Below are 26842 nucleotides of genomic sequence, written 5' to 3' on the forward strand. Positions count from 1 at the left end.
CTCTCCTCTGGACCCTCTGCAACAGCTGTCTTTCTTGTACTGGGGGATCCAGACCTGGACACAGTATCACAGAATCACAGAATCACCCAAGTTGGAAGGGACCTCAAGGATCATGTAGTTCCAACCCCCCTGCCTAGCAGGGCCACCAAACATACACATTTAGATCAGGTTGCCCAGTACTCCAGATGGGGCCTCACAAGAGCAGAGTAGAGGGGCACAATCACCTCCCTGTCCCTGCTGACCACCCCTCTTTTGATGGAGCCCAGGATACCATTTGCCTTCTGAGCTGCAAAGGCACACTGCTGGCTCATGTTAAGTTTTTCATCTATCAAGACCCCCAGGTCCTTCTCTGCAGGGCAGCTCTCAAGGACCGCTCCTTCCAGTCTGTACGGATGCCTGGGATTCCTCTGGCCCAAGTGGAAAAAAAGTTGCACTTTGCCATGTTGAACCTCATCAGGTTCACCTGGGCCCACCTTTCTAACCTGTCGAGATCCCTCTGAATGCCATCCCTTCCTTCTACTGTGTCATAAACCAAAGAGTTATAAAATTCTATCATACGTCAGATACCAAACAATCATCTTACTCAGTCTCTATATAATAGGGTAACACAAGACATTATAGGATTGATGAGAATGACATTGTGAATTCTGTTTAGCATTCACCAAGAGACTTTAATTGATATATCGAAAGGATATGTGTGAAATCAGTTGAAAAAAGTGTTAATGGTCCATCAGAGAAACCAAAAAAAAAAAAAAAAACCACAACAAAAAAACAACCAAACAAAAAAATAAAAATGATATGAGTATCTAATGTGAGCATTTTGTAGTTTCTATGCACCTTACCATTATGATTCTGAAAACTTTATTCATCTGCATTCTAACCCCCAACGTGCTGCAACTGTGGCCTTACAGGACCTGGAGGTGACTAGGACTCTACTGCTCCCTCTGTAGACAAATGTTTTATTTTTTGCTAGGACCAAAAATCTCGAGCTTCAGAGATGAAGGATTTCTGTGCTGAAGTTTCTGATGAGGGCTGGGCCTGTGTTGGCAGGACCTAAATTGTGTTTGCTAAGCATATCTGTGCCCTTTTCCCCAATAACTTGGTGGCTCACATGGATACCATGTTTTCTGTTCCTCATCCTGGGACCTGAGGTACTTCCTATTAAGTTGTGGGTCCCACTTGGAAGCCTGGAAGTCACATTTAGCAACACTTCCTTTGTATTATTCTCACTTTTGTGTTCATCTGCCCTAGAGAGGAACGGCACAGCAGCAACAGATACCTTCCTTCATAAAACTCGCTATGAAAGAATCATCATTTTGGCAAAACGACTTCTGTTCAGAGCATATGCACGCATTTAATTTGTGTGCACGTGCACTTTAAAAGATAAATGACCTGTTTATCTACGGTAGTTAGGTGACACCTATTAAATTCATATTACAGATAAGGAATTGAAAAGATGGCACAATCACTTAACCACATGGAAAAAATCTTTCCAACATAGTAACATTTCCAACCCGTGGCAGACAAAATCAAAGATTTGAACCCAGCCCTTCCAAACCAGAGATAGATGTTGTAGCTTTGGGAACTTGGTGGAATTTTCCTTTGTGGGGTATCAAGTTTTTTTAATTTTTATTATTTCTGTCTTGTAACTGCATTTGAACAGATGCACTGTCTATAGAAATGCACCACCTATACAGCTTTCCCCAGGTGAGGAAATCTGGAATGACTAGACAGCATTTCCCATGTTGAATTTTCCCATTTATTTTATTCTATGCCTACCAGTCATAACTGCAGAGGAAATCATAGTAGACAAAATTTCTTTTTTTTTTTTCCCCCATGCATTCTGCCTGAGACTTTTCAATAAAATTTGTTCAATTAAACTAAATATTTGTAAGCAATTAACACATTTACCTGCTGATGTTTTTAACAGCTTTTGGGGGTACTTTTTTTTTAGTTTCAGTGCATGAAACAAATTCTGTAAGAAGATTGCATGGACATACAGATTGAATTCTGCAAATAAGGTGAGTAAATGTTTCAGTTATTGGCACTTCTACCACCTTACTCACATAAAGTACAATTTTACTTGCAGACAATCTGTTGAACCATGTCTGTTGATCTTGCAGAAAATCAATAGAACTATTTGTGGTGCTAAGTAATTTAAGTGTGGCTGAACCTGACTTCATAGCAGCATTTGGGCACACTTCAGAAGTGCATATTTCATCCAAAATACCACAAAATGACTTGCCAGTACTATATCAGACAAAGTCCTTGAAAAACTTGCTTTCCAAATCCTAAGCAACAAAATTAGTATTAGGTCAGAGGTCTTGTGGCCTTCCATTTGTCATTTATAAATTCTCTGATATAAGCTACGTGGACAGTAATTAAGCAGCTTCAGCCTGGCAAACCAAATTCAGAGATTCTGTAGTGCCCTGAATTATCTCCTAATGTTACAACCGTATCTGAATTGTTCCAATATTATGGCTGTATCTAAACCTACTTATAGGGGAAATTGAAGGTAGAGAGAAAAGCACTTTGCCTAATACACAGGACTATAATATTTTGTTCCTGTGCACATAAATTAAAATGGCCTCAACCAGGAAAAATAATTCTAAGCTTGCTTTGGAATTCTTCACACAATCTTAAAAATAGCTTCAGCATAAAGAGCCTGGGACACCTCTTGGGTGCTTATTCCTCCAGAGACTTCAAACTAAATGGATAAGCCACCAAGAAATGTTAGATATAACTTGTTACCAACCATAAATTGTTTTTTACACAACTTCATCTTACTAACAATATATTACTAACAATATGGCTTTGATGGAGGTGTTCTCAGTGCTGGAGGAAGGATGCTGGAGCAGCAATAACATCTTCATGTTATTGTGGGAATGCGTCCTAATTACCCTTTTCCTTGCAGTCTTCAGGTTGGTTTATTTCTGATAGTAAATGCTCTTTCTGTATGTACTGCATGCCCGTGCACTGGGTGCTAGTAACACCAGTTTTGGAAGAATGGACAGAAAAGACAGAGACACTATAGTCTCTTTTTTATAACATCCTGAAGCAAAAGGAAATTTTCTAGCAGTTCAGCACAGACCAATTTTCTAGCAGCTAAGGCAGAGCAATTAGCACAAACTAGCCAAAGACTCAACTACTATGGAAATGATATTGAAGATGAGATATTTTGCTTTGCCTTAGGACTATTAGCATGTAGAGCTCAAAAACTGCTGGAAACACCTAATTGTTGTTTATAGATGTTTTTAAGAAGAGATGGTAAGAATACAGATTTGTAGATGGGTTGGCAGTAAAAGCCAAATAAAGAGAAGATTGATTGGAAATCATAGATTATATTGGACACTTGGATTAGGTAGAAATCACCCTAATGTGCTGTAAAGAAAGCAACAAGAATTAGGGATTTGAAATAGCGCAAGGAATGTCTTAGAGTGCTAGTATTTTCTTCCTAGGAACAAACTGTTTTAAAATCCCACTATAAATGACTGTTCATTAGTCTATCAATGTGTATAATGGCTCTCAAAATCATAATAAGAATTAATAATAGCTCAAAAAGCAGAAAGGGATGTTAATTTCTCAGTCATGAATATTGATGCAGTAGAGAAGAGTCTCATCCTGACATACTTTTGAAGTCCATTTCACAAGTCTATTATTGGTTACCTGTCATTCTTACTATAAAAATCCTCCCACTGAGCTTCCAAAAGACTTCCTATCATCTGGAGTTGAATGCTAGCATGAAAGTGAGAACAGAAGATAGCATGATCATGGTGTCACAATGAGGGTCTTCAAGACACAACAGCGTTGGCTGAGCCACAGCGTATACCAAAGGGCAGTGAGAATGAATGAGAAGAGGGCAGGAAGGCAATTTAGCTGCAGAAAACCAGTGTGATGGTGGACTATCTGGAACAGGGAGTAAAAAGGCAGAGTACACAAAATAAATGTAGAACAACGTGCTTAAGAGACCTTGTTCATCTACCTCATGTACCACATCCACTAGGGGCACTGCTTCTTCTTTCCAAAGAGGTAGTGGATGGAGAACGACCTGAATGCTATGTTCAATGGTTATGTTTCAAAAGAGCATCCTGTCCTAACATGCCACAGAAATGAGCTGAGCAGTAAGCAGTTCTTTTCTTATTTCGCCCTTCTGTTAGCACTTCGGAGACTACACAATGGGAACGTAAGTTGGAGAGAGTTCCTTCTCTCTCTGTCTACTTACAGTATGCCTTGAAGAAAGAAGTGCACTGTCAAGAGCAAACTTCCAGGTAACGTATTTCCTTACCTTGCATTAACTGCACTGCTTCTTTCTATAACCGAGAAGGGACGGATCTTATGAGATACATTTAACCTCATTATATCTGATACTGGGTCTTGAAAAGCTTTAGTTGAACTAAAGACTCTTATGAATATAAAATCAAAGTGAGCTGTACATTAAGGACTTCATGCTTTCTGACAGCTGCGCATGTGTGCACGCAGCTCTCATTAACAGTAATGACAAATATGCATGCCCATCATTCAGAAAACAGATCTCTAAGTACATTATTGTTGTTGTTTTTCCTGAAGATTTTTCTCTGTTGGACCTTTAATTAAGCTCCTAGGGGGCTTTTCCCCCTTAAGCTATCTTGTCCCAGCCCCCAGTTTTCAAGGAGTAAAGCCCCAAATAACTCTGTTTTTGAATTAAATTTTTCCAAGCTGCTACAGTTTCAGAAAATGCACCTGCAGATATTAAATACAGAGAGGGATTGCAGCACACAAACCAAAGACACATAAAATAAATGCCTTGAACTTTGACAATACTTTCGCTGCCTGCTGCCTTATATTTAAGAAAAACAATCCCACAAATGTAGATACGAAAATGAGAACGAATGTTTCTGCATTCTTTTTGTGATCACTGTAAGGCAAGAGTCTGCAACCTTGTGAAACAAAACACATGCATTTCACTCCGATTAACATAAAGACAGCCCCTTCTAACATGATTCACCATTATTACTCCCTCTCTTGTGTTTGGGGATATATGGATTATCAGCCTCGCATATTTTGAATACGTACACATTTTAATTCCTTTCCTAAACCATTTTAGGCACTGAAGTTAAACTGCATTTATGAAATTTATAGATTAATAATTTGTTGTTTTGTTTTGTTTTTTTCTTTTCTCTAGCTAAATCACTACATGCCATAGGAGGCAAAACGCAAGCAAAAACAATAAAAAGACAGGATCATGGATCACGGAAGGTAAGCCAGATTTGAGATGCCTCTGTACTTCAATTTTTAAGTTCATTATTATTTTTATATAACAGGCTATTTCACTAGCTTCTACTGTATCTGATGTACTTACTTATCGCCTCCACAAACTGTTCAAAGAAGCAGTATGGGAACAGCGGCTCAGGCAGCTCTCTGAAAAACATCTTGAGTGCTCCGGTGACAACGTGGATGTCCTCCCACTGGCTGTCGTCCAAATTCAGCTTCTCTTCTGGGAAAACACGAGGAGAAATGGAACAACTGGTTTTAATGAAACAATTACAAGACACTAATTATTATGTTAATGTTTGCCTACTATCATCAGCAACCGTTAACAGCCTTCTGCACCTAGAGGTTTGGTGCTGTGCATGTTTTTTTTTTTTTCCCTTTTTTTTTTTTCTGTAGGAAGAGAACATTTTCAATGGAATACCATCTGTAGGAATGCAGCTAACAAAAAAACAAGAGACACAAAGAGACAGTACCATTGACACAGTATGTCAGATACGTTTATTCCCATAATGCATCGGTATGAAAATTAGCATCACCGCTCAACATGATTCAAAGCTATTTGGTTTTGAGGCCGAGGGGCTAAGAGTTGCCAATGATGGCCGGCTCAAGGGACCGGCCTAAAGGCCTTGCTGAGCCAACAGGAGACATATGCTAAACATGGCAATAGAAAATGAGTTATTGCTTTACATGTGTTAGCCTTGCTATGTACAAGGGAATAATGGGGAAACGCTTTTCTCCTTTTTTTTTGCCTGAATGTAATGTCAGCAAGGAATAGAGTACTGTGAGAGAAAGGATATTAATTCCTTCTTACTGCTTCAAAAATATTTTGTTTGGTTTTCATCTCTGGGAGGAAGATTTGCCCAGCAACAATATTAGACAGACCCCTGTTGGCCTACCTAGGCTATGCAAAGCTGTCAGAAATGATAACACACTAAAGACAAACCACAAGTGCTTACAAAACTGTTTTACAAACAAACAAAAAAATGTTTTCTTTTGAAGCTTGGCTGAGCTAAAGAATTTAAATATAAAAGAACCTAAATGCTAAAATAGTTTCTAATAAGAAATAAAAGATTGAATGATTATTCTATTTTCTCTCCTCTTTTTTTTTCTTCTAGTGGAGTGATACTATTAGAACAGAATAAACAATGAGATGATAATCCACATAAAACTCACAGAAAGTGTAAATCCTTATTAGATCAAATTAAAATGACATACACTTTCTTCCAGTCCTGCTACTCCAAAAATGGAGTTTGCTTTTTATATATGTGCTGTGATTCTCATTTTTAGAAAATTTCTTTCTGAATGCAAATCAAGGGCCAACTACTGCACAAATTTAATCTGAAGCAACAGAATCCTGAAATGTTTTACTGAATGTCACTGAATTTTCATGTTTAGCAATTCAGTTGGCTTCGAGAGCAGCCTCTTTAGTGAACTGTTGTTAAACAAAATGGTACAATTATTGGAGACACATGGACACCCACAACTCCAGATCCCTGGTACTTCAGTGCAATAGTTTTTCTCACTATAGAGCTTGCTTTTGGACAGAAAAATCTCATTCAGAACGGAGTCATCTTTCGACTTTTGTGTAATAAACATTATTTAATGCTCTTTAAATTTCTGCATTTGGGAAAAGTTTGCAAATAAAGAAATGGACTCAATTCCTTAATTTGGAGAAATGCGAGACAAAAGAGGAACAAAGGCACGCTTGTGCACTTTATTTAGTTGTCTTGGTTTCAGGCCCTTTTTTCTTTTTCTCCGTTGCATTACCTCCATCATAAAAGTAATGATTTGATCTCAAGTGAGTTATCAGAGGGGATCTTCTTTAGACTCTGAGATCATATTTGATTGATCGTATTTCAACAATTAGCCTTTTCTTTTGCCCACACACTATTGAACTAGATCGACAGCAACTTAGCAGGCCAGCTTTAAACAGTCAACTGTTAACAATAGCATCAAAAAGAGAGACCTGATGGGGTTTACTGTCACTTTAAAGAACAGGGTGGGTTTTCACATTGTTGAAATCTGTCAGATATTTTGAAATGTCCCTCTCACTATGGTGCCACACCCCCTGCGTGCCCTTATAATAAAATTGGTTTTACTCCTGATTAAATCATTTTCTCCCTACCCACTACCATACTTCTCATAATGGACCTGTGTGCTCTACAGCTGGTGTTCTTCCCATGGTACCAATTCTTACTTTATCTTTTAAGCACTTTGCTGCTAAGATCTCATGCAGAGTGCTTATGTTTTGTTAAGAGCTTCATTCTTAGAGAAATAGCTTAACACATGTTCTAAAAATGTTGTACAACTTATTGCTTAAAACACATTTAGAAAATGTATAAGTACTGTAGCTTTGGCACAGAACTTTAAGTAGAAACCTTTAAAAAAAAAAAAAAGCACTTGTTTTTGCCATGCATTTGTCTTAAATGTCTAAAGTGGAATGCTTGACTTCTAAGGCTTTGCAAAGACTTATCTTACCAGATTTTTGCACCATTTCCAGCTCTTCAAGGAAACGTGTTAGGAATGTATCATCGTGAAAGCAAAGGGTGTCAATTTTCCCTCTAGCAATAAGAGAGTTTTTAAAAATGTTTGCTAGGAGGAACAAATGCCAAGTCAAAAAAAAAAAAAAAAAAAAAGGGAGAGAAAAATAGAAGTCCATTCAGTCTAAGACTCATTTGGTTCCCACTGGTTGGGATCGCTCACATACCCACATACCATGGCAATAGGGCCATAAGCACACACACATATTTCAGGCTAGGTTTAAGAGGAGGACCTGACTTCTTGGCTTTACTCAGACATATTTCTTATTGGGGTGTTTTGCTTACACAAAGATTAAGTCTCAAATCTGGTATTTAAACTTGACAGTCAAGGACTGCTTTCAGTCAGGAGATACTGTATCTGGGAAGACGCTCAAAATCTCACAGTCCTAAAAATTTGCTTTAACTTGTCAGTAGTATTTGATTAGTTCAACCATCACTGCCAGTTGATATCATATATCTTAGATACAGACACAAATATGCCCAGAAAATCCCGTAAAATTTATGCTAATACTTTGGATGAAAATTTAAAGACCACACTAAGGAAAAAAAAAATAGCGTGGGCACCTGTCAAGGTTATTACTTTAAAAAAAAAAATAAAAATCAATATACATTTGTGAAGAGAGCATGGGTTTTAGTATGCTATTATTTTTAGTAAATCAGTCTTTTCAGCAGTCCATGTTTTTAATGGCAATTGTAACATCTGCCGTAGTACCAAGAAAGATTTCACCTCTGGGTTATGCATGCCACCATACAAAGTTGTCCTCATGCAAAAAGGAAGAAGATAATCCATGGAAGGATTGACTGAAAGCAAAACAAAATGCAAAAAAAAAAAACAAGGCAGGCATTGTAGAAAGGTCAGTTTTAGAAGAAAATGGATGCAGTTCCTTTAAACATACGTCCTGCCCTGTATGGAGACCTGTATCCAAGAGCAAAACGTAATCACCTGAGAGCACCACTGAATTTTACTTATTTATTCATTTTTCCTTTAATGTGATTGATACAAGTATGTCCCAGGCATATACTGCCTTTTGCTCACGCTGCCATTAAATCCCAGAGCACCACATTCAGGAGTTCTGTATTTTCCTGCAAGTGTTCTCACACCAAACCACACGGAAAGTAATCTGCAAGCACTGGAATGGCAGTGCCCAGCCTGGTGGGCACCCAGACACAACATCCACTGCCTCTGCACTCCCCCATTTTGGCATCTGGGGACCAGCCCCAGTGGATGAAGCCTCAGAGCACTGGAGTCTCCATCCCAGGAGTGGTGTATATTCTGGCTGAGATCTCCCCAAGAGAAAGCCCTGCACAGCACTGTTCAGTAATTCACAAAGTTGCTCTCACTTCAAAGCCTTTGCAGAAGAGCTCTGGGTGTGCACAATGCATTCCCAGTTGGCTGAAAGCTTGGGAAACTGGCTGGGCTCATTCATCCCGACAGCGTATTACTGGTGGGAGCTCAGAACCGGAGTCCTATGGCTGAGGGAGGATAAGTCCGTTTTTCACCACACCAGGGAAAGATAAACTGTCCAGAGTCATTCCTCTTCCCCTTGAGATTTAAATACCACTTTTTTCCCTCTTTTAATGGGCATATTTTTCATTAATTTGCTGCTTACTCATGTTCTTCCATATCCAAGAAAAGAACATACTCAAGGAGATCTGATACAGTTGCATAAATGATCAGCACACTACTTCAGCACTAAGTCCTCATGTAAGGGCTGTTCTTAAGACTGACAACACAAACACTAATTCATGCACTGAAAGGTATTTGTGTTTGCAGCTGTACCTGCATTTTATAAGCCAGAACCTCTCTGGTCACTAGTTCAGGGACATAGCAGACTTCTGCAACAATGCACCTTAAAACTTTTGTCACAGAGGTGCAAATAGCTCCTTTCAAGGTGATGGGCGCTCCATTCAGGGCAGCAGCAGAGCAAAGAGATGTCTGGAGACACAGCAGATAGGCAGCTGAGGGGTGGAGAAGGCTCCCACCCATCACATGGCAAGGAACTCACCCCTTGGCGTTGCAGCACATGATGCTTCACTTCCCCCTCCAGTAAATCCTGGATTGACACTGCATGTTGTACACACAATCCAAAGTACACACACTCCCTTGAAATTTGATTAAATAGTACAGCAGAAGCCTCAGTTCATACAGAATAACACTTCCCTCATTCAGCCTGGATTCTGGGAGCTCTCTCACAGCTAAGTAGCTCCTCGTCTCTCCCTTGCTAGGTTTCAGAGGTCACTGTCCTGCCTGCAGTCAAGGTATGGTGCTTTGTTTCCAAGAGTGTCTTAACAAATCAAAGAAATTGACAGATAAGCAAATTACTGTATATACAGTGCACTTCTGAGTAGTTCTGGTGCATCCATCCAAAGACAGCAAATTATCAAGGATATAACCAGCAAAACACAACTCTCACATATTCCTCTTTCTGTGGCGGAAGAAAATGGAACACCCTTTTAACAGAAAATGTATGCCATGAGGTTATAATGCCTAAGCACTTAGTTAATATCAGAGTGCCCATTTGCATGGTGCCAAGGCGCAGATTACTGAGCAACTTCAGCTAGAAAGCAGAACATCTCTATGTGCACCTCGAGTGCTGTTTACTCCAGCTCGCTGCAGTGACAGTTCACTGCCCTGGGGGCATGCTGGAACAACCCAGTACTGCTAACTTAAATCCCAGCCTGTGCCAGAAAAATAAAAGATTTCTGTACTCGGGTACACTGGCTCATATTCATCCTTGCATAATTCCAACAGAAGTCCAAAATGTAAGAGAGGGATGAACTATCTCATTGTTTCTGTGAAAAATATCCAGTTCAGCAATAGTACACCACGAAGGCATGCGGAGCAATTCTAATGTTTAGAAACATGGTCAGAGGGCGACTTGTTGCGTCTGGAAAGCTTTTGCACTGTTTGCAACTGCAGGCGTAAAACCACAGTGGAACTGCAAGGAGCAGAATCCATTTGGTGGCCAGAAACAGATATTAGCATCATGCTCCTGCACATAATTCATTGCCAATACCTGCTACAGGGGCAGATGACAACATTATTAGTGTAACTTCGGGTTTTCAATCACTGTGATTTGAAGCAATAATTCCTGAAATAAGATTATAATTGCAAATACTTTTAAAATTCATCAAGTTCAACTGAATCAACTATTCTGCATGGGAAAAAGATTGATTTTAAATATAGAATATTTCCTGAAAGCTCCCTAAGAACAAATAGACCACCTGTCAGAATTCCAACATCCTTCACAAGTCCCTTGGAGGTAGCTGGTTAACTATATGCACCCTGAGCAACCAGGGCCCAAATCATCCTTCCATTGAGGCTAGAGAGAGAGCTTTGTTATTGTATGGTAACTTATGTGCTAGTAGGCAAAGTGCACTTTTTTTCTGTTTTTCTTTCTGTTCTTCTCTCTCATTATTCTCTCATTCTTCTTCATCAACTAAAGGCTTTATTCCATTTTGTAAATGAATGTTTCAACGAAACAGAAATATCAAATACTATCTTAGATAAGGAACTTACTTTTCACGATACATTTTACTACTGAAAGGTAAAAGTCCATTTTGTGCTCTGCTTTCCATTGCTTCAATAAATGTATGTATACACATATATTAGTCAAAGTAAATATTTTTTATTGTGTAACTGCTCTCCAGTAAGCTTTTCTGCAATCTAGTCTTAGATTTTTGCTGCTCGTTTTTTGTTTGTTTTTTCCCATAGACACTCAGGTCTTTTATCAGAATTGTATGCATCTGCATTCACAAATCTACATCTAAAATAGATTGAAAGCTCTCAGGATCTAAAACAGGGACGGACTGGACAATGACTCTCTGTCCCATTTTCATACTCCAAAAATATGGTCATATTCCTATCTTTTTAATTGTACTATTAAGTCAGAGTGCTTTAAGATTCTGACATATAGCTCTTCTGTTCTTCCTGGTCTCAGCTTCTAACACTGCCTCTATTTCCATTCTTGTCAAAAGCCTTTTCATAGTGCAAAAATCTGTACACAATGTTTTGTAATATTTGGCAGACTTATCTGAAACCTAATTCACTGCCTTCTTGTGATTCATGGGTCATAAATTATTTTATATGTAACGTACCCCAAAGGGTAAAAAATTCTTTGTATTAAATTTCAACCAAACAATTTAAGGGGAAAAAAAAAAAAAAAAGAAAAGGAAGAAAAAGTATTTTTGAGACACCAAAAAGATCTGACCTCAATATGCGGTCTAGAGCGTTGCCTCCCACAAATGGTATCTCAGTATCTTTTGGCAAATAGGAGATTTCAACAGGCTACAAGTGAAAACACTTTTGCCGTAACTCGGACTTACTGTAGACAACTTTAAAGGAAACGAGAAATACAAATAGCGTGGCACTGGATCAGACTGCTGATCCTCTAAATCAGCCCTGTCTCCAGTGACTGTTAAACTGAAAGGGTCTGTATGAAAACAGTTCTGAAAGCAGGCATACCACCCAACCCTTACTTATTGCGTACAGCCAAATGTATTACTGGGACTGACCCCAATAACAGTAAGCTGGTGCCTTATTTCAGTGAGTTTCAACAACCAAGGGGGAAAAAAATTAACAAAACAATAAAGATCGATATGATTTCCTTTATGTAAATGACTTCCAAATGTAAAGAGATCAAAGCCTGAGCAAAAATTAAGCAATTCCCCCAGTTCACTTACAACACTAAAAAGGAACATGCACACATATGTGCTTGTTTGCAGTCATAAAGATTATCGATGAATTATTGCTTTATTGCTTTATGGGGAAAATAGAAATCCAAACTTGATTCTCAAGATATTGCTCATCTATTTTTTACATTAGTAATCACATGAATTTTAATGGCATTGTTTGCAAGAATAAAGACCACTCGTACACGTAAACAACTGTATTTCTGTATTTGAAAAAGTTCATAGCTGACCCAGAGAATAAATTCTGGATATATTTCTAATGAAAGGGCTCTTTGAAATTAGCCAGCTGAAAGAAGTGTTCTAATACGCAGTCAGGTATACAGAAGCTCTGCAAATGTCAAGGACAAAACACTTTATTTTGTGTAGAATTTATCTTCTAGTTTGCTAAAGTCAGAACACTTCTGTTCATCGGAACTTTTATAAAGGACTGTTTCATAATATGAATCCATTTGGATTATCTGACCAGAGATAAGACTTCAATGGATTTACTATATCATTCACCACTGTACCAGTGTCACAAAAGGGAATTACAATTAATTGGATTATGTTGGTCTCCACCCGCTGATTGTAGAAGAGAAAGTCTGAAACTGTAACTATTTCAAACAGACCGTATCTCTGATCAACCATGGGATTTGGGCTTTAATTTACCAATAAAGCTTAATTTCTTCTCTGTATTCTCTTTTGGTTAGGAAGAGGTCATTTAGACTTTATTCAAGTTGCTTAAAAAGAAAGGACAGTTTTGTTAAATACTTTCAAGCTGGCACTTCAGTTCTTGCACCTTACCTCTTAAACATCACTTATTTTCTCTTCTAGCAGTAAAGTGACTTGTCTTGAGAAACAAAAGGCAGGGAAGCAGGCTTGTGTCTGGGTCATAAGAATAATTTTTGCTTAATATTCCCTAGTTTAGTTCATGGAATTTTGGCTGAAAGTGTTGCCATAAAGTGACAATTTGCCTTCAAATAGATGATGTGTGACACCATACAGCACAGAGCACTGCCATTTCATGTGGAGTCCTGCACAGAGGTACTGCAGTAAGTAAGAGCTTTTGGCAGCTAGGCTTAGCTTTATCTGTATGAAGAAGGCACAGGCACAACTATCGGTGTGAAATCCTCATTAGCTTGCAAATAGCCAAATTCTACAATACAAACAACTTCATTTTTTTCAGTAAATGAATTCCATGCTAAATAACAATACTATTCTTATTCCAGCTGCCCATATATAGCATTAGATATAACCAATAATATATTTATGTAATGGGTAAATGATGAAGATTTTCAGTACTAAATATAGCTTAAGACTGGAAGGAAAAACAGGCACAAAACCACCAACCACGCTACGATCGGGATCATGAAATGCACACAGAGATAAACACAGTATCACACAGGCTATGGACTTTGGGAGTTCAGTTCTGTAGGCAGCCACGTTGCTGCCTCTGTTGCTGATGGCTCCAAGAGCTGTTTGGATTTTATTTCCCTCTGCTAACTGGAAGGTTATTTCAGTGCCTAATTCCTTCTAGCTAACAGCCTGAAATACTCAACTTCATAGTTTCTTAATAACTATTAATATCAGTAATACTTGCTTTGATTTGTGTGTGTGTGTGTGCATGTGTGTGTGTGTCAAACTTTTGCAGTCAGTCAGAGAAATAAAAAAAATCCTCAGTCAACTTACTTCAAAACCACATTTCTTAATTCACATTTGCATTACTTTTTGCTAATATCTGAAGCTCTAATTCCATTCCCTGGATATTACCAGGACTAGCTATGCTGTTAAAGATAGGAATGCTTCTAAGTGCTTACTGAATCAGGGCATATGAGATGATAATTGCATGTGTTTAAAACAAAACTTTAAACAGGAGGGGATTATGTAAGTTGGTAAAACAAATATATCTTCAAGTGCACTGAAGGGCTTTCAAATGTTAACAAAATGTCCTTTGATAATAATAGTGCTAATAATGACACGAATTTTCATATATTCTGATGCATCTGGAGAATCACCCTGAATGGGGAAGATTCTCAGGAAGTGCAATTTTGGGGGTTGGGGGAAAATCCATCAGTCTCCAGAGCTACATCCCCTCTGCACCAGCAAGGATCCGATGCTGAAAGTGCCCTGCTCCAGGCTAGGGCATGCTGTGCACTGCAGCTTCTGCTTGCAGAACTCCACATTTTTCTAGCAATGTAAAAAGTCTTCATCAGATGCACATTACACTTTCAAATAATTAAAAATCTAAGTTTATGAGAAAAGCTGCCCACAAAACACATCAGATCGCAGGACAAAGCTACAGAGACAGTTGAGCATTTGACTCCCATAACTCTACACCAAAGTCTGTGAGGTCTTTCTAACCAAAAATCTGAAATTTCAAGTCAGTGAGGACTTCAGAACAGGACAGAATGTATATCTATCCCCCTATCTATCATACAAGTCGCAGAATCATTAAAGGCTCATTAAGGATCATTAGGATCCCCAAATTCAACCCATTCCCATTCCACCATGCCCACTGACCACATCCCTCAGTGCAGATTGGATACCCTAATTTCTGCTTATTGTTCTCTTTTGGAGGGTTTATCTCACTGTCTGTTCTAATTCTAATATTCTCAGTTTTTTTTTCCCCCCCACCCCTACCTAAAATTACAGGCATATCTATTTCAGGAGAGAAAATGTATGCTTTGATGCAATTTTAATACTTTATAATGCTTTTTTTTTTTTTTTTTCTGTTCTTCAAATTAGTCTTGCAAATAGACTCATAATAACATGACAGTTCTAAATAAAAAGAAGAGATTTTCATGACTTTGAGATGCATGTAGGTCCCTCCCACAAGTAATATATTAAAATATTGATTAGATTAGGGCACCGTTTCAAATAAATGGAGATTTATATTTCCTTTTGGATGCAATATCTTATAAAAAGTTTCAAGGCAACACACAACAAAGCAGTTGACAAGAAAGATAGCATCTGCTTTCCTGGCTATTCAAGCTGAAGTTTTTCATTCTAAATGCAAGCAATGTTTCCAAAGTTAACATAATTAACTCACGACAATCCTGAAACATCATAATATAAGATACAGATGGAAATTCAAAGCTTTAAAAATGTCATGCAACTGCGAGAGGATTATCATTTTTTAACCGCGCCAATCTGAATACTAATTAAAACAGGTGTTTCTATTTCAAACGCTGTTGCACACTGTGACATTAGTGGGAGAGTTATTTATGTATTAGTCTATGAGGAGGCATATATTGCTCAAAAAATGGGATGTGTGATACTAAGTTCCAAGATAAAAGAACGACACTGCGTACTGCTTCCTGCAACAATAAAAGACCAGTAGTTCAATTAGTTAGTAATTTCCGTGTGACTATTTGACAGATTCTACTAATTGTTAAGCTCCCACTAACTATTACTTTACATAATTAATTATATTCAAACGCCAGCTACAAAGACATGTGGGCCAGTTGCCCTTTTGACAATGTTTTTCGCAAACTGATCTGCTTACCAAAAATATTTTTAGAACAAAAAGATCCTAATCTTGAGTAGAAATACACATCAAAACGGTTCAAGCGGCTCTGAGTTTTACCACGGTTGTGAGAGAAAATTTGGATTGTTTAACGTATCGTTTATGCCGCATGCATAATAGCTGAAGTCTTCTAGCAGAGATCTTTCATATTAATTTAGCATTGCATAAAATTCATAGTAACAGGTCCAGGGGTCAAGCATCATTCATCATTAGTTGAAGTGACATTTGCAACCCTTCATATAGCAGCTGCTTGAAAGGGGAAAAAAAGGTATTCTTTGGAAGAATGGGGGGTAGCACACAATCCTCGCTCTATCCGCGGAAGGGAAAACAAGGTGCCACTATGTCAGCATGGTAATGTGTTTAAATTCGGTGATGTCATTCTCCATAACCCCCACGAGTCACAAGGCACAAGGCAGCTGCATTCCTGAACTTAGTAGTTCGGGTGGAGATAAGTAATAACTAGATGTAAATGAATTACATTACTGTGGTTGTGAACACAGCTCTGTGCATCTAAATTATGATTTATATCAGGATCCTATCTTGTTTTTGAGAGTTTTCTACTTGTTAACAAGGCAGCCCTTGTTCTCGTGGCATCCTCCAGGCATAATAGTTTCTGGGAAGCCAAATAAGATCACTTTTGAAACTGCAAGACAGCATTCCAAGACTTTGCAGCAGAACACATTGGCCAAATTAGGACTTCTGAAGACTGTTAACTAACAAATAAAATCTTTTTTTTTTCTTTTTTTTTTTCTTTTTCTTTGTGGCATGTCTTGTCTACTATAAAACATTGAGATCAGAACGGGAAATGTGAGCAATTAAAATGAAAATGTAATCATCTGCAAGAAAAGATAAATTTGTATTAAATGGCTAATACTTCACAGTCCTTTTGATATTACAAGTACTTTTTAAGGAAAATATATATTTTATGTCACAGTAATTTTTATTATGTGAAACATGTGATCTCTTTGGAATTATGCACATTTTTAAATCTTAGTCATTAAAACAGCACACAACAAAGTACTTAGATTTTGGAGCTTTGCTAATATTTGGAGAATTTCCTCAACTTTCCTATTATACCTGAAATGTACTTAATTTATCCATGTCTCTAATTATCCACTGGTACTTAAAGCACTGTGACTGAGACTACTACTACTTCCTTCAAAAGTTTAATGATTTTTGCAAGGAGAACCAATGCTGCTTGAAGAGTCACTTAGAGGCGTATGAAAAACATTCAAGGACACTGGTTAATACACAATGCCATTCTACAAGCTGATGTAAATTCAGCTCCCACCCAACACACTTCTAGCAGGGAGAAGCTGGCTGCATGCTTGCTGCCTGTGCATGGCACACAGTGCAATCCAGCTGCAGGAATTCTGCAGCAAGGTCATCAATAACCCATGGCAGCACTGGGTCCTGTGCTGCATGGCAGCTATCCATTCCCAAACTAGATAAAAACAGTTTCCACAATGGACTGCGGCTACCACTCCATTAATCTTTTGGCCTCTCACCTTGCCATAGATTTTAATTGCTGCGCAGACAGTGGGCTTGTATGTAAGGATGTTATAGATACAGGAAAGGCAGAATGGCTGCAAAAGGAATAGAACAGCAGAGGCAAGATGACTGGCAGATAGGGTTGCCACATCCCCCTTAAAGAGACTGCTCCTTTTCCACACCTTATGTCTCTTGTACCATAAAAATATGCATAGATGTATGTGGGAGCATCATAGCAGATTTCTTGGGATGCGTGCCATGCATCTGAGCTTCGAAGCTGGCTCAACGTTGTCACCATTAAGTCGCAGTGTACACAGCAACACTTCAATCTAATTTCAATTAGGGAAAAGTTACACAGAAACTTCTTGGAGAGCACACATGACCCTGTGCATAAATACCAATTAAATTCAGTATCATCGGTGTCTTTGCAGTGAACATTGATACCACTGAGAGGAAGGAATTTGAAATGAGGGAGCGCTTTATGACATTGCCTCCATCTACAAATTCTGTCTGTGTTAACTAGTACGTCAATGATTAGTGAAGCAGTTGGATTCATCTGTGAAGAAATGGGGTGGAGAAAAGCATTCCCATGATAATTTCAGTGCAGACAGCTTTTATGCGACATAAGGTAGAATACTGCATTATCATGCAACAAAATGCTACCTGGTAAGCAAGGAAAAAAAAAAAAAAAAGCTTGATCTGCTGAGCAGCCACAAATACCAGGAGCAGTTTTGATGAAGATAACAGGAGAACCCACTTAAACTGCATTTCATGCCAGAGACTCATGACACCCAGAAATGGTCAGTTCATGTGCTGGACTACTCGTCTGTTCTGAGCCTTGGTTTGCACATGAAGGGAATTTCTGTACCACTGAGTAGGATGGGTGAGACCATGCCTATTTCCCTGTGGATGCACAGAGTACACAGGCACTTCACTTTGTGCTGTTCCACTTTCTTTTGTCTGCCTGGTCTTTTATTTCAAAACAATGGAACAACAGCACTAAGTTAGGGCTTTAGCCCTTGACAACCACTTTTTCACTCAAAACTTCAGAGATTCTTCTAGAAATGCAGATTATGCGAGGGAGACTTGAATGTGCCCTTTGAGTGCAAGGAATAGATGGGAAACAACACCCCAACCCAACACCTCCAGTCTAACAGCCCCGAACCTGGGAGAGGAGCAGGAGGTGCAATCCTCCTCACGGCTCCCATCAGGCCATCACTCACTGGTGACTGTGGACTTCTTACAGTCTTTCAAATCTTCCTTCAATCACAACATGCCTAAAAAGGGACAGAAGGTCTTAAAATGTGCTCTCCATCTCCCCAGTCGAGAAAGATACATTGGAGGGGGAGGGAGCAGGGAGTAGAGCTGCAACACAAAAAGCATTAATGCAAAGAACAGTGGGGTCTCTCCCTAATTTGACTTTCTCTACAGGTGGTCTGCAGCTGCATCCAAACAGGTTACACCACCGCCTTCCCATGGGCATTGCAACAAAGTAGTATCTGTATTCACAAGAATACATTTGCTAGCATGGGCTGATTCAGGTCTAAAAATAAGAAAAAAGCATTTTTTCAGAATAGCCTGAGGTAACACTCCACGCCAGCAGAAGACAGTAGCACTCTTGTTTCGCTGGCTGTGCATGATGATAAAGGATATCAGAAAACCTACTTCACATGACTCATTGGGGCCCGCAGCCAGCTTCCAATTGATTCATTTTATTTGTATCAGTTTGTTCTCCATTGATTACACGACAGGCCAGACCCAATCAATAAGCAATATTCCGTTTTCTATAAACTCAGGGGTGATTCGTGTTTGGTCCTGCGACTGCAGCATGGAAACAGCGGGGCTCAAGGACAGCTTAGCACTGAAAGAAATGGAAAAGGATTGCCAAAGTGAGGCAAGATATTGGCTTTTAAGCCATTCCAGCTCCATAGCAAGGCAGTAGCAAGATGCACTGCAGTACAGTATGTTGTGCAATGCTCCTGCAAGGGATGCAGGAGGCATTTCCATGGGCCTGAGCAGGGAGAAAGCTACAAACATCATGAAAACAAAAAGGATATGTGCCTTTTGGAATACACAGAAAGGATCTGTGGAGAAGGTGGGCCCATCAGCTTACATGTATTCCACTGCAGTGATGCTAAAACACACCATCTCCAAAGTTCTGTCTTTCGTCAGTAAAAACTACTAAACAGATGCCTCCAAATATCCAATACTTCATCTTTTATATATATATATATATATATATATTTTTCCCCCTTTCTGTTTTTTAGATTACTTCTTGTGGTGGCTAAGTGGAAAGAGGAAGTTTTACCCCCAACTGCCCCACACCTCTTCCACACCAACTTGCTGGCATGCTCAGTAGAAGAACCACACACCTTTTGTTACCCCTCCATAAATGAAGACCCAGACCGCATTATAATAAGCTGCATCTTCTTCACACTTGTGAATACTCACTCTGCCCAGACCTCATATACATTGAGCTGCTGCACTCTGCCTTACCCAAAGCAGTAATCTGGCTATCCAGTTGCTCTGATAACGCAGTTTGCTACCAGAGACAGAAATAACTTGCTGGATGCTGAGGAGAAGGAGTGGATGTAAGGGCTGGCAGAATATGGCCCAGTGTGTTCTTCCAATCAAATACACTTGACAAACTTTAATGAAAAGTCTTCTCTACTTCCTACTAACAGATGTTTCCAATTTTTTCTCTCTCAGCACTTTAAACCACCATCTTTAGTTTTCATGTCTAAGAGACATTATTATAGGATACATCATAATGATATACTGTACATTCATATACAGTATCCCATACAATGACTAGTTGATTTATAATTCAGATCCAATAAAGGGAAAAATTGATTTAACTGATGACTGGTGAAATACTAAATGCATTACAATATTTGAAAAGAACATCCTTTTCTTGCAATACTAGTGACATAATAAAATTAAATATGGATATAAGATAATGCCCATTATTATTAGGCAAGCGGAATCAAAGGGACCAGGAAGAAAAGCAATCTCTAGGGACCAAGGAATGCCTAAACTTCCTCTTCAAATCTAAAGAAACACGAACACCCATGAAAAGGTCACAAATAAAGAAAACCCAAGAAATCTTAAGTGACAGTATAAAGTCAATTTTCCATAAACACGTCTCGGTCTACCAGGACTCTCAGTAGCATTGCTGCATTTCAGTTCTATATGGGGGATAACTGTGTGAATTCCACGTGTCACCAAACTGCTTTTTCTTTTTTTTCCAGGTCTGTAATAGATACTTATTTCCTCAGTATCCCTACACTCCTATAGCATACCAAGGATACAATTTACTGTCCCATTCATGAACATCATATGCCAGCTCCCTCCACCACATCAACTGCCAACATTGTGCCCAACACCCTAAAGGCTTATCCCTTCTCACTTCATCCTTCAAGCCCAGAAAAGCTCTGCTGAAACTCACCTGTTCACATACATCCTGCTCTCCCAGAATAATTACATGCTTAGCCTCAGAGGTGATTCAGCTCATTGAGAAAGCTCTGAATGCTGCTCTGCCCCAGTACACCGCCAAGGTGATAGGTGAGAGCATCTGCAAGTAGGGAGCAGGAAGCCAAGGGGCCTTCCACAATTTCTTTTCCCTTTGAAAAATTCAGTAGGAGTTCAGTTTTCAACTTTCTTAAAGCATCTGGGAGAAGTCACCCACATAAACATTTGTGAATATCTTTGTTCTTCCAGATGGGTAAATCGCTTCTGATACAAAATAAATTCTATTCAGCAGCGGCTATGATTGCTCACACAGGCTTAGATGGATGGTCAATTTTTATAATCCTGTTGAGCAGTTTTTCCTTTAGGAACGTGCATTTCGCTGTTGGAGAAGCAGTGGCAGGCAGTAATGGCTCCAGAGCCAGAGCCCATCGTTTATTGCCTTGAAAGACTCATCTAGTTGTGATAACAGAAATAGCATCCAAATATACAGGCACTGAACTACAACTCATTTTACTGCTGTAACTTTTAAAAAGAGTTAAGAAAACTCAGATATTTACAGAGAAGTTATTATTGTCCTTAAAAGCCTTCAAGAATTTTAACCTACATGCTAGAATTTAAGGAAATATTGCTAACCAGCCTGCACAAATGCAGAATCTGTGGGTCAGCTAATTTGGGCTTAAACACCTACATTTGCACATGCAAAACTGGGTAATTATGGTCTTAAGTGCCCATTCATGTGTACAGATGGGTGCACCCACACATTTTTGTGGAATAATTTTTGGAAGTCTATAGAAATATGGTCCTTAAAGATTTTAATAAGGTTGGCAAAACACGCTTTCTTTGCATAAAATTATGTAGTTCCCAAGTCTAAAATTACTTTGATTTAAAAAATGAAAATTGGCAAGGGATTAATCCATAATATGGTCTAATTACTTTTTTTTTTTTTTTTCCCCTTAAAAATTAAACGGTCAAGATCTTAACTCAGAATAGCAGTTACTGTTCATGGACTGAAACTAAGAAAAAGAACTAAATAAGGAATTTCATTAGGTGCCTAAATACGCTGTTAGCTAATAGAATCCTCTTATATAATAGGAATAACAGGTATAATAATTGGCTGAATAACAGGTAAAAGTTCAGAAAGCATATTTCATTTATACATCTGAATCCTAAAGCTCTACTAATTATATTCTTATGAGATTGAAATGCAAACTGGCCAAAGTCTGAAAATAAGAAGCGGAAGTGACTTCCTGCCATTAACTTGGAAAAAACACACCCTCAAACCAACCAGGAAGGAGAGAACTGCAGACAGACAGACAGAGGGATTGCTGAAAGCAGATAATTAACACATATTTTGGTTCTTGCACTTGCTGCTGCCAGCTTTTATTTAACCTTCGAGTTGTTTAAGATGCTGAAAGTGAAATTTTTTTTTTTTTTTTTTTTTTTTTTTTTTTTTTTTTTTTTTTTAAAAAACACAGATCAGCAGCACTTGAAGGGTGTTTGCAGCATGCAACAATGCTCAGATTAGGTTTTCAGTGAGGAGGGAATTTTCTCTGTCACATACAGTGGGAAAAAGATATATTAAAAGAAAGATACTTCTCCTTGCACTCTGATATTTAGCTATTTCTTTGTTTGCAGAGGTTACTTATAGCAGTAAGTAAATCTCTCTGTGAATTTCTCTTTGTCCTTCATCAATCAAAGCCGGTCAATTATAAGACTAGTGCAACTAGATCAAAACTCCAGGCTGTGCAGTCATATTACCACTCATATTATTACTAAAAGCGCATCTATATTCCAAACTGGGATACCATAACCCCTTTGTCATTTTCCAATAAAAAAGACCATACCAAATAGGCAGAGCACACCGTAATTAGCAGCTGGCAGAGAAAGCCGTAAATCTGTATGAGTTCTGAACGATTTGCTTACATTGTTGCTTTGTTGACAAATGATGCTGTACATGTTAATGTTCCTGAAATGTCCCCATTGCACCTGACGTGCCAATAAATGCCAGCCAGCTGTATGAATTATGGAAATAAGATTTTTGTTTATGAAGGTATCCCAGACATTTATTTTACTGCATGCCTCTTGACAGATTTAATGTCTGGAGATACATTGAGAAGATATTTGCTACCTGACATAATGGATAATGGAAACTTTAAAGGCTTTTTTTAATGATGAGACTAATATATTTTTTTAATTTTACCTTGTGGCTACACATTTACTCTCCATATAAAGCCTGCCTATTTTAAATGAAACGATACTAAATTCTTCCTGATGTACAATGAGTTGGGTAAAGCCTATGCTGCAGCACATGAGAAAACAGAAAAGTATCTGAGCTACCAGAGCATGAGAGCTACGTGCAAGTTCACCTGCTTTCCCTTAGCTTATCTTCTGTGTGTGATTACTAATGATTACTACTATCATTAAGGTAAAATGCAAAGGTAGATGTTAAGGACCGGGCACTTCAAAGTAGTATAAAAATCTTTGCAACAGATGTGTTTATAGCAGGATCCATTACAAGCTCATTCTATGTGCTCAGGCAAGACAGAGAACATACATATTTATATCTACCAGTGATAATTATTCACTGGATACAGAACCAAAATATACGTCACCGGGCTCTGCATACAAACCAAGAAAGTGGATGGCTTTAAGAACAATTAAAAAAAAAAAAAAAAGAAAAGAAATTAAGAATGAGAGAAATGAAAAACTTTTATCTTAATGCTGCTTGTAGAGAGCACCCCGATACCACCCTGATTCTGGCTAAGGGGAGAGCAGCCGGGTGGCCTCTCTCTGCATCTCTTAGCTAAGCTGTACCATCGGAGGTGTTTTGTGGGTCACACTTGGGATTCCTTGGGGCTGCGATGCTCAGCAGGTGCCCATTCACAGCCCTGTGCTGTGCTCCTGCCCTGCAAGCAGGAACCTGACTGCAGCTCCAGTGGAAAAATTCATCCTGGCAGAAGGGATGATGCTACGCAAGCTCCTCAATTCTTCCCCTATTAGCACATGTTAGTGTATTGTCAAGAGGAACAATAGCAACCCCACAAACTATTTATTCCATCAAGAACAATTTATTGTCTTTTGTAAGTTTGTTTCCAGCTTCTGAAGCTCAAGAGGGAAAAATCTGCTGCTTCTTTAAAACTTCAGATGTGAGGGACTATTTGTAGTCATCATATAAATGGGGGTGGTAACCAAATTAACCAAATTCATTTTGTAACCACAAATCATTCCCATTAAAATGCTCCTTTCTCACCCCACCTCAAAAGAAGAATAAGAAGAAAAAAAAAAAGAGTCCAGATGGTTAAAATTATTTTAAAGCAAATATTTAGTGGTTACAGTTGAATTCTTCTGGCACACATTCTCCACTACAAAAATGACACCCCACATTCACTGTGTTAACCATTTTCCAATGTGCCAGCCAAATGAATGCCTCAGAGAACACACACACACACACACTATGGAAGCATTATCAGCAAAGCTACAAGGCTCCTTTGCAGTTGGGGCAGGAAGAAGGGCTGTTTTACACCAAGCAACTTGCTGTAGTCTCCAGATACGACACACAACTCCTTCACAAACAACGGAGTTTCCTAAAGCTTGCCCTTTCTAGAAGCAGAAATATTTGTGAGCAGATTTTCCTTCCCGCTAATATCACTGTGAGCTCTATTTGGGGATTGGGGTGGAAGAGGAAAAAGGCTGGTGACTAAAAATTCACAGTTTGGTAATGTTTCACTGCAATGCAAAAAGCGCATTCCACTGTTTTCCGTATCCTGATTTAGGCTGCACAAGAAGATCTCCCTTTATCTTTGGGACAGTTCCTTCAGCTTCCCACCGTGCTTTCTGGGGTTTGCTCACCCCTCGACCTGTGCTGCTGGGAGCACTCCAATACCCTATCCTGGCACTGCCCCAGAGCCTGCAGCAAGCACCCCGCATGCGAGCGCTGCAAACAGCAGCCCAGGGTGCAGAGCAGAGCCCGGTGGGTAGGAGTGAGAGCACTGGCACCAGTGCAGAGTTGGCTGGGAAGGGGTCCCCTGGGCAGCTCTGCACACTGGTTGCTCCAGTCTGGCATCCCAGGAGGCTTGCCAGATGGAGAAACCTACTCTGCAGCAGAACTGCAAGCTGTGCTTCTCAGGAAACTCGAGGCTGTAACCCTTTCCCTCTTCCTCCACATGCCCTGTTGCTACCAGATTTCTTCCGATGCCTATGTAGAAACAACGGAGACAAAACCTTAATTCTCAGGGACACACAAACTTAACTTGGTTCTAATCCTTTTTCCAGCAAATTAACCCTAGATAACTTAACATTGTACGTATAGCTTTGGGAATAGAAGTTAATTCATTCTAGGTCAGAGTAAAGCTGTGCATGTGATTCGCATGAAATGGATGCGTGTATTGTGGTTGCTTGCATTTCTTAAGCAGAAGAAATGTTTGTTGTGAAGTTGCAGTGCCTAGATATCATGCTGCCTGGCTGGTCAGACTGATTTTTGTGCGGATGTTAAGGTTGGTTCCCATGCCATACTCTTTATCTACAGCTACAACAGCTTTTTACCTATAAATATGGCAAAAATGCTAGCAAAAACCCTGATGGAAACAGCAAATGAAAGTCAATAAATGCATATTTTTCAAGAGGTTATGGTCTGAATTATACATGTTTGTTAAATGTAAGGAAATATGTTTTTTTCATGTATGTATGTGCATATGCACACCTGTTTTACATTGGTGTAACTTCTCTGATCTCAGCATTTTACATCACCATACCAAAAGGTAAATCTGACCCATACCATCGATTCTCCAAAGAAATAGCTCCCATTATTTTTGTTAAAAATGACTCAGCGAAAGATTAAAGCTAATGTATAGCAGAAAAGCAATGTAAAGAATCCCATGGAAAGTCTCCATCCCCATCGTATCGAGGCAGCGGGTGATTTGGAAACTCAGGCTCCGCTATCCATTTTCTCTTTCACGTGCATGGAATTCATTGAAAGTAATGGGAAGGAAATCACAGGAGTCTCATAGGTCCCCAACAAGAGATCACTGTGTGGAAAAATGTGACTTGTCAAGAGCTACTTTCTCTGTATTGTTTCATGAGCAAATACGCCATAAAGAATAGCTGCGTTCCTGCTTCCAGTATTAAATCAAACCAGATATTGGTAAAAAGTGCAGTTTTACTGGAGACACACCAAAAGGTGATAATATTCCTATTGACTGGGGCTTAGCAGTTGTCATAAAACACATACTCCAACTCTGGTAAATTATTCCATAAATATTTGCATTTTCCCTCTGCAGTTCACAATTAAAGAAATCTGTTTACAGGAAAACAAACAAACAAACATCAAATAAACAAATATCTAATTAAAAGCTAAATTTACTCACTTTGGGGGAGCAATTACTCTCAAGTTTTCCTGTTCTTTCCTAGTCTAGGTAGATATTCATTACCAAGGAAGAAGAGTTCCTTAGTCAAACACACTGTGAACTTTCACACCTGTAGGCATGCCTACAGAATGGAGGCTTTGAACAGCAACCTGCTCCAGCCCTTGATCTAGAGAAACCAAAGCAGAGCAAACAATCGTAACAGAAGAGGACTGCTGGTAGTCAACAGGTCATTAGACAGCAAGGGGAAATGACAGGACTCACAATCCCCACGTTTGGACCATATTTTGGACCATTTATGCTTCAAAAGATCCCCCAGCAAATACCTCTGGCACTCCTTGGAGTGATGCTTGGCTGTGCATCTCTCCATAGCCCTGGGGCTGGCAAAGGAAGATCATGCAGCCCCCAGCCCTGCTCTGCCATTATCTTGTTGTAAAAAACATTACCTGCTGCACATCCTATTACTTATGTTCTGCGTGGAAGAGTGGCACAGTGATTAATTACTACTCTAAAGTGCTTATAAAGCACCAGTC

General features: G+C 39.1%; 1 protein-coding gene across 2 annotated transcripts in view; it reads right to left on the minus strand.

The window, feature by feature from the left end:
- ARHGAP15 (Rho GTPase activating protein 15) overlaps positions 1-26842 on the minus strand; it is a 316320-nt gene that overhangs the window by 55594 nt on the left and 233884 nt on the right. For both annotated transcript variants that reach the window (XM_048952880.1, XM_048952881.1), the window contains one exon: positions 5339-5473. In XM_048952880.1, coding sequence (XP_048808837.1) covers positions 5339-5473 — 135 coding nt within the window. The remainder of the gene's footprint in view (positions 1-5338; positions 5474-26842) is intronic.

Source organism: Lagopus muta, chromosome 8 (genome assembly GCF_023343835.1).
Source record: "Lagopus muta isolate bLagMut1 chromosome 8, bLagMut1 primary, whole genome shotgun sequence".
Taxonomy (NCBI): domain Eukaryota; kingdom Metazoa; phylum Chordata; class Aves; order Galliformes; family Phasianidae; genus Lagopus; species Lagopus muta.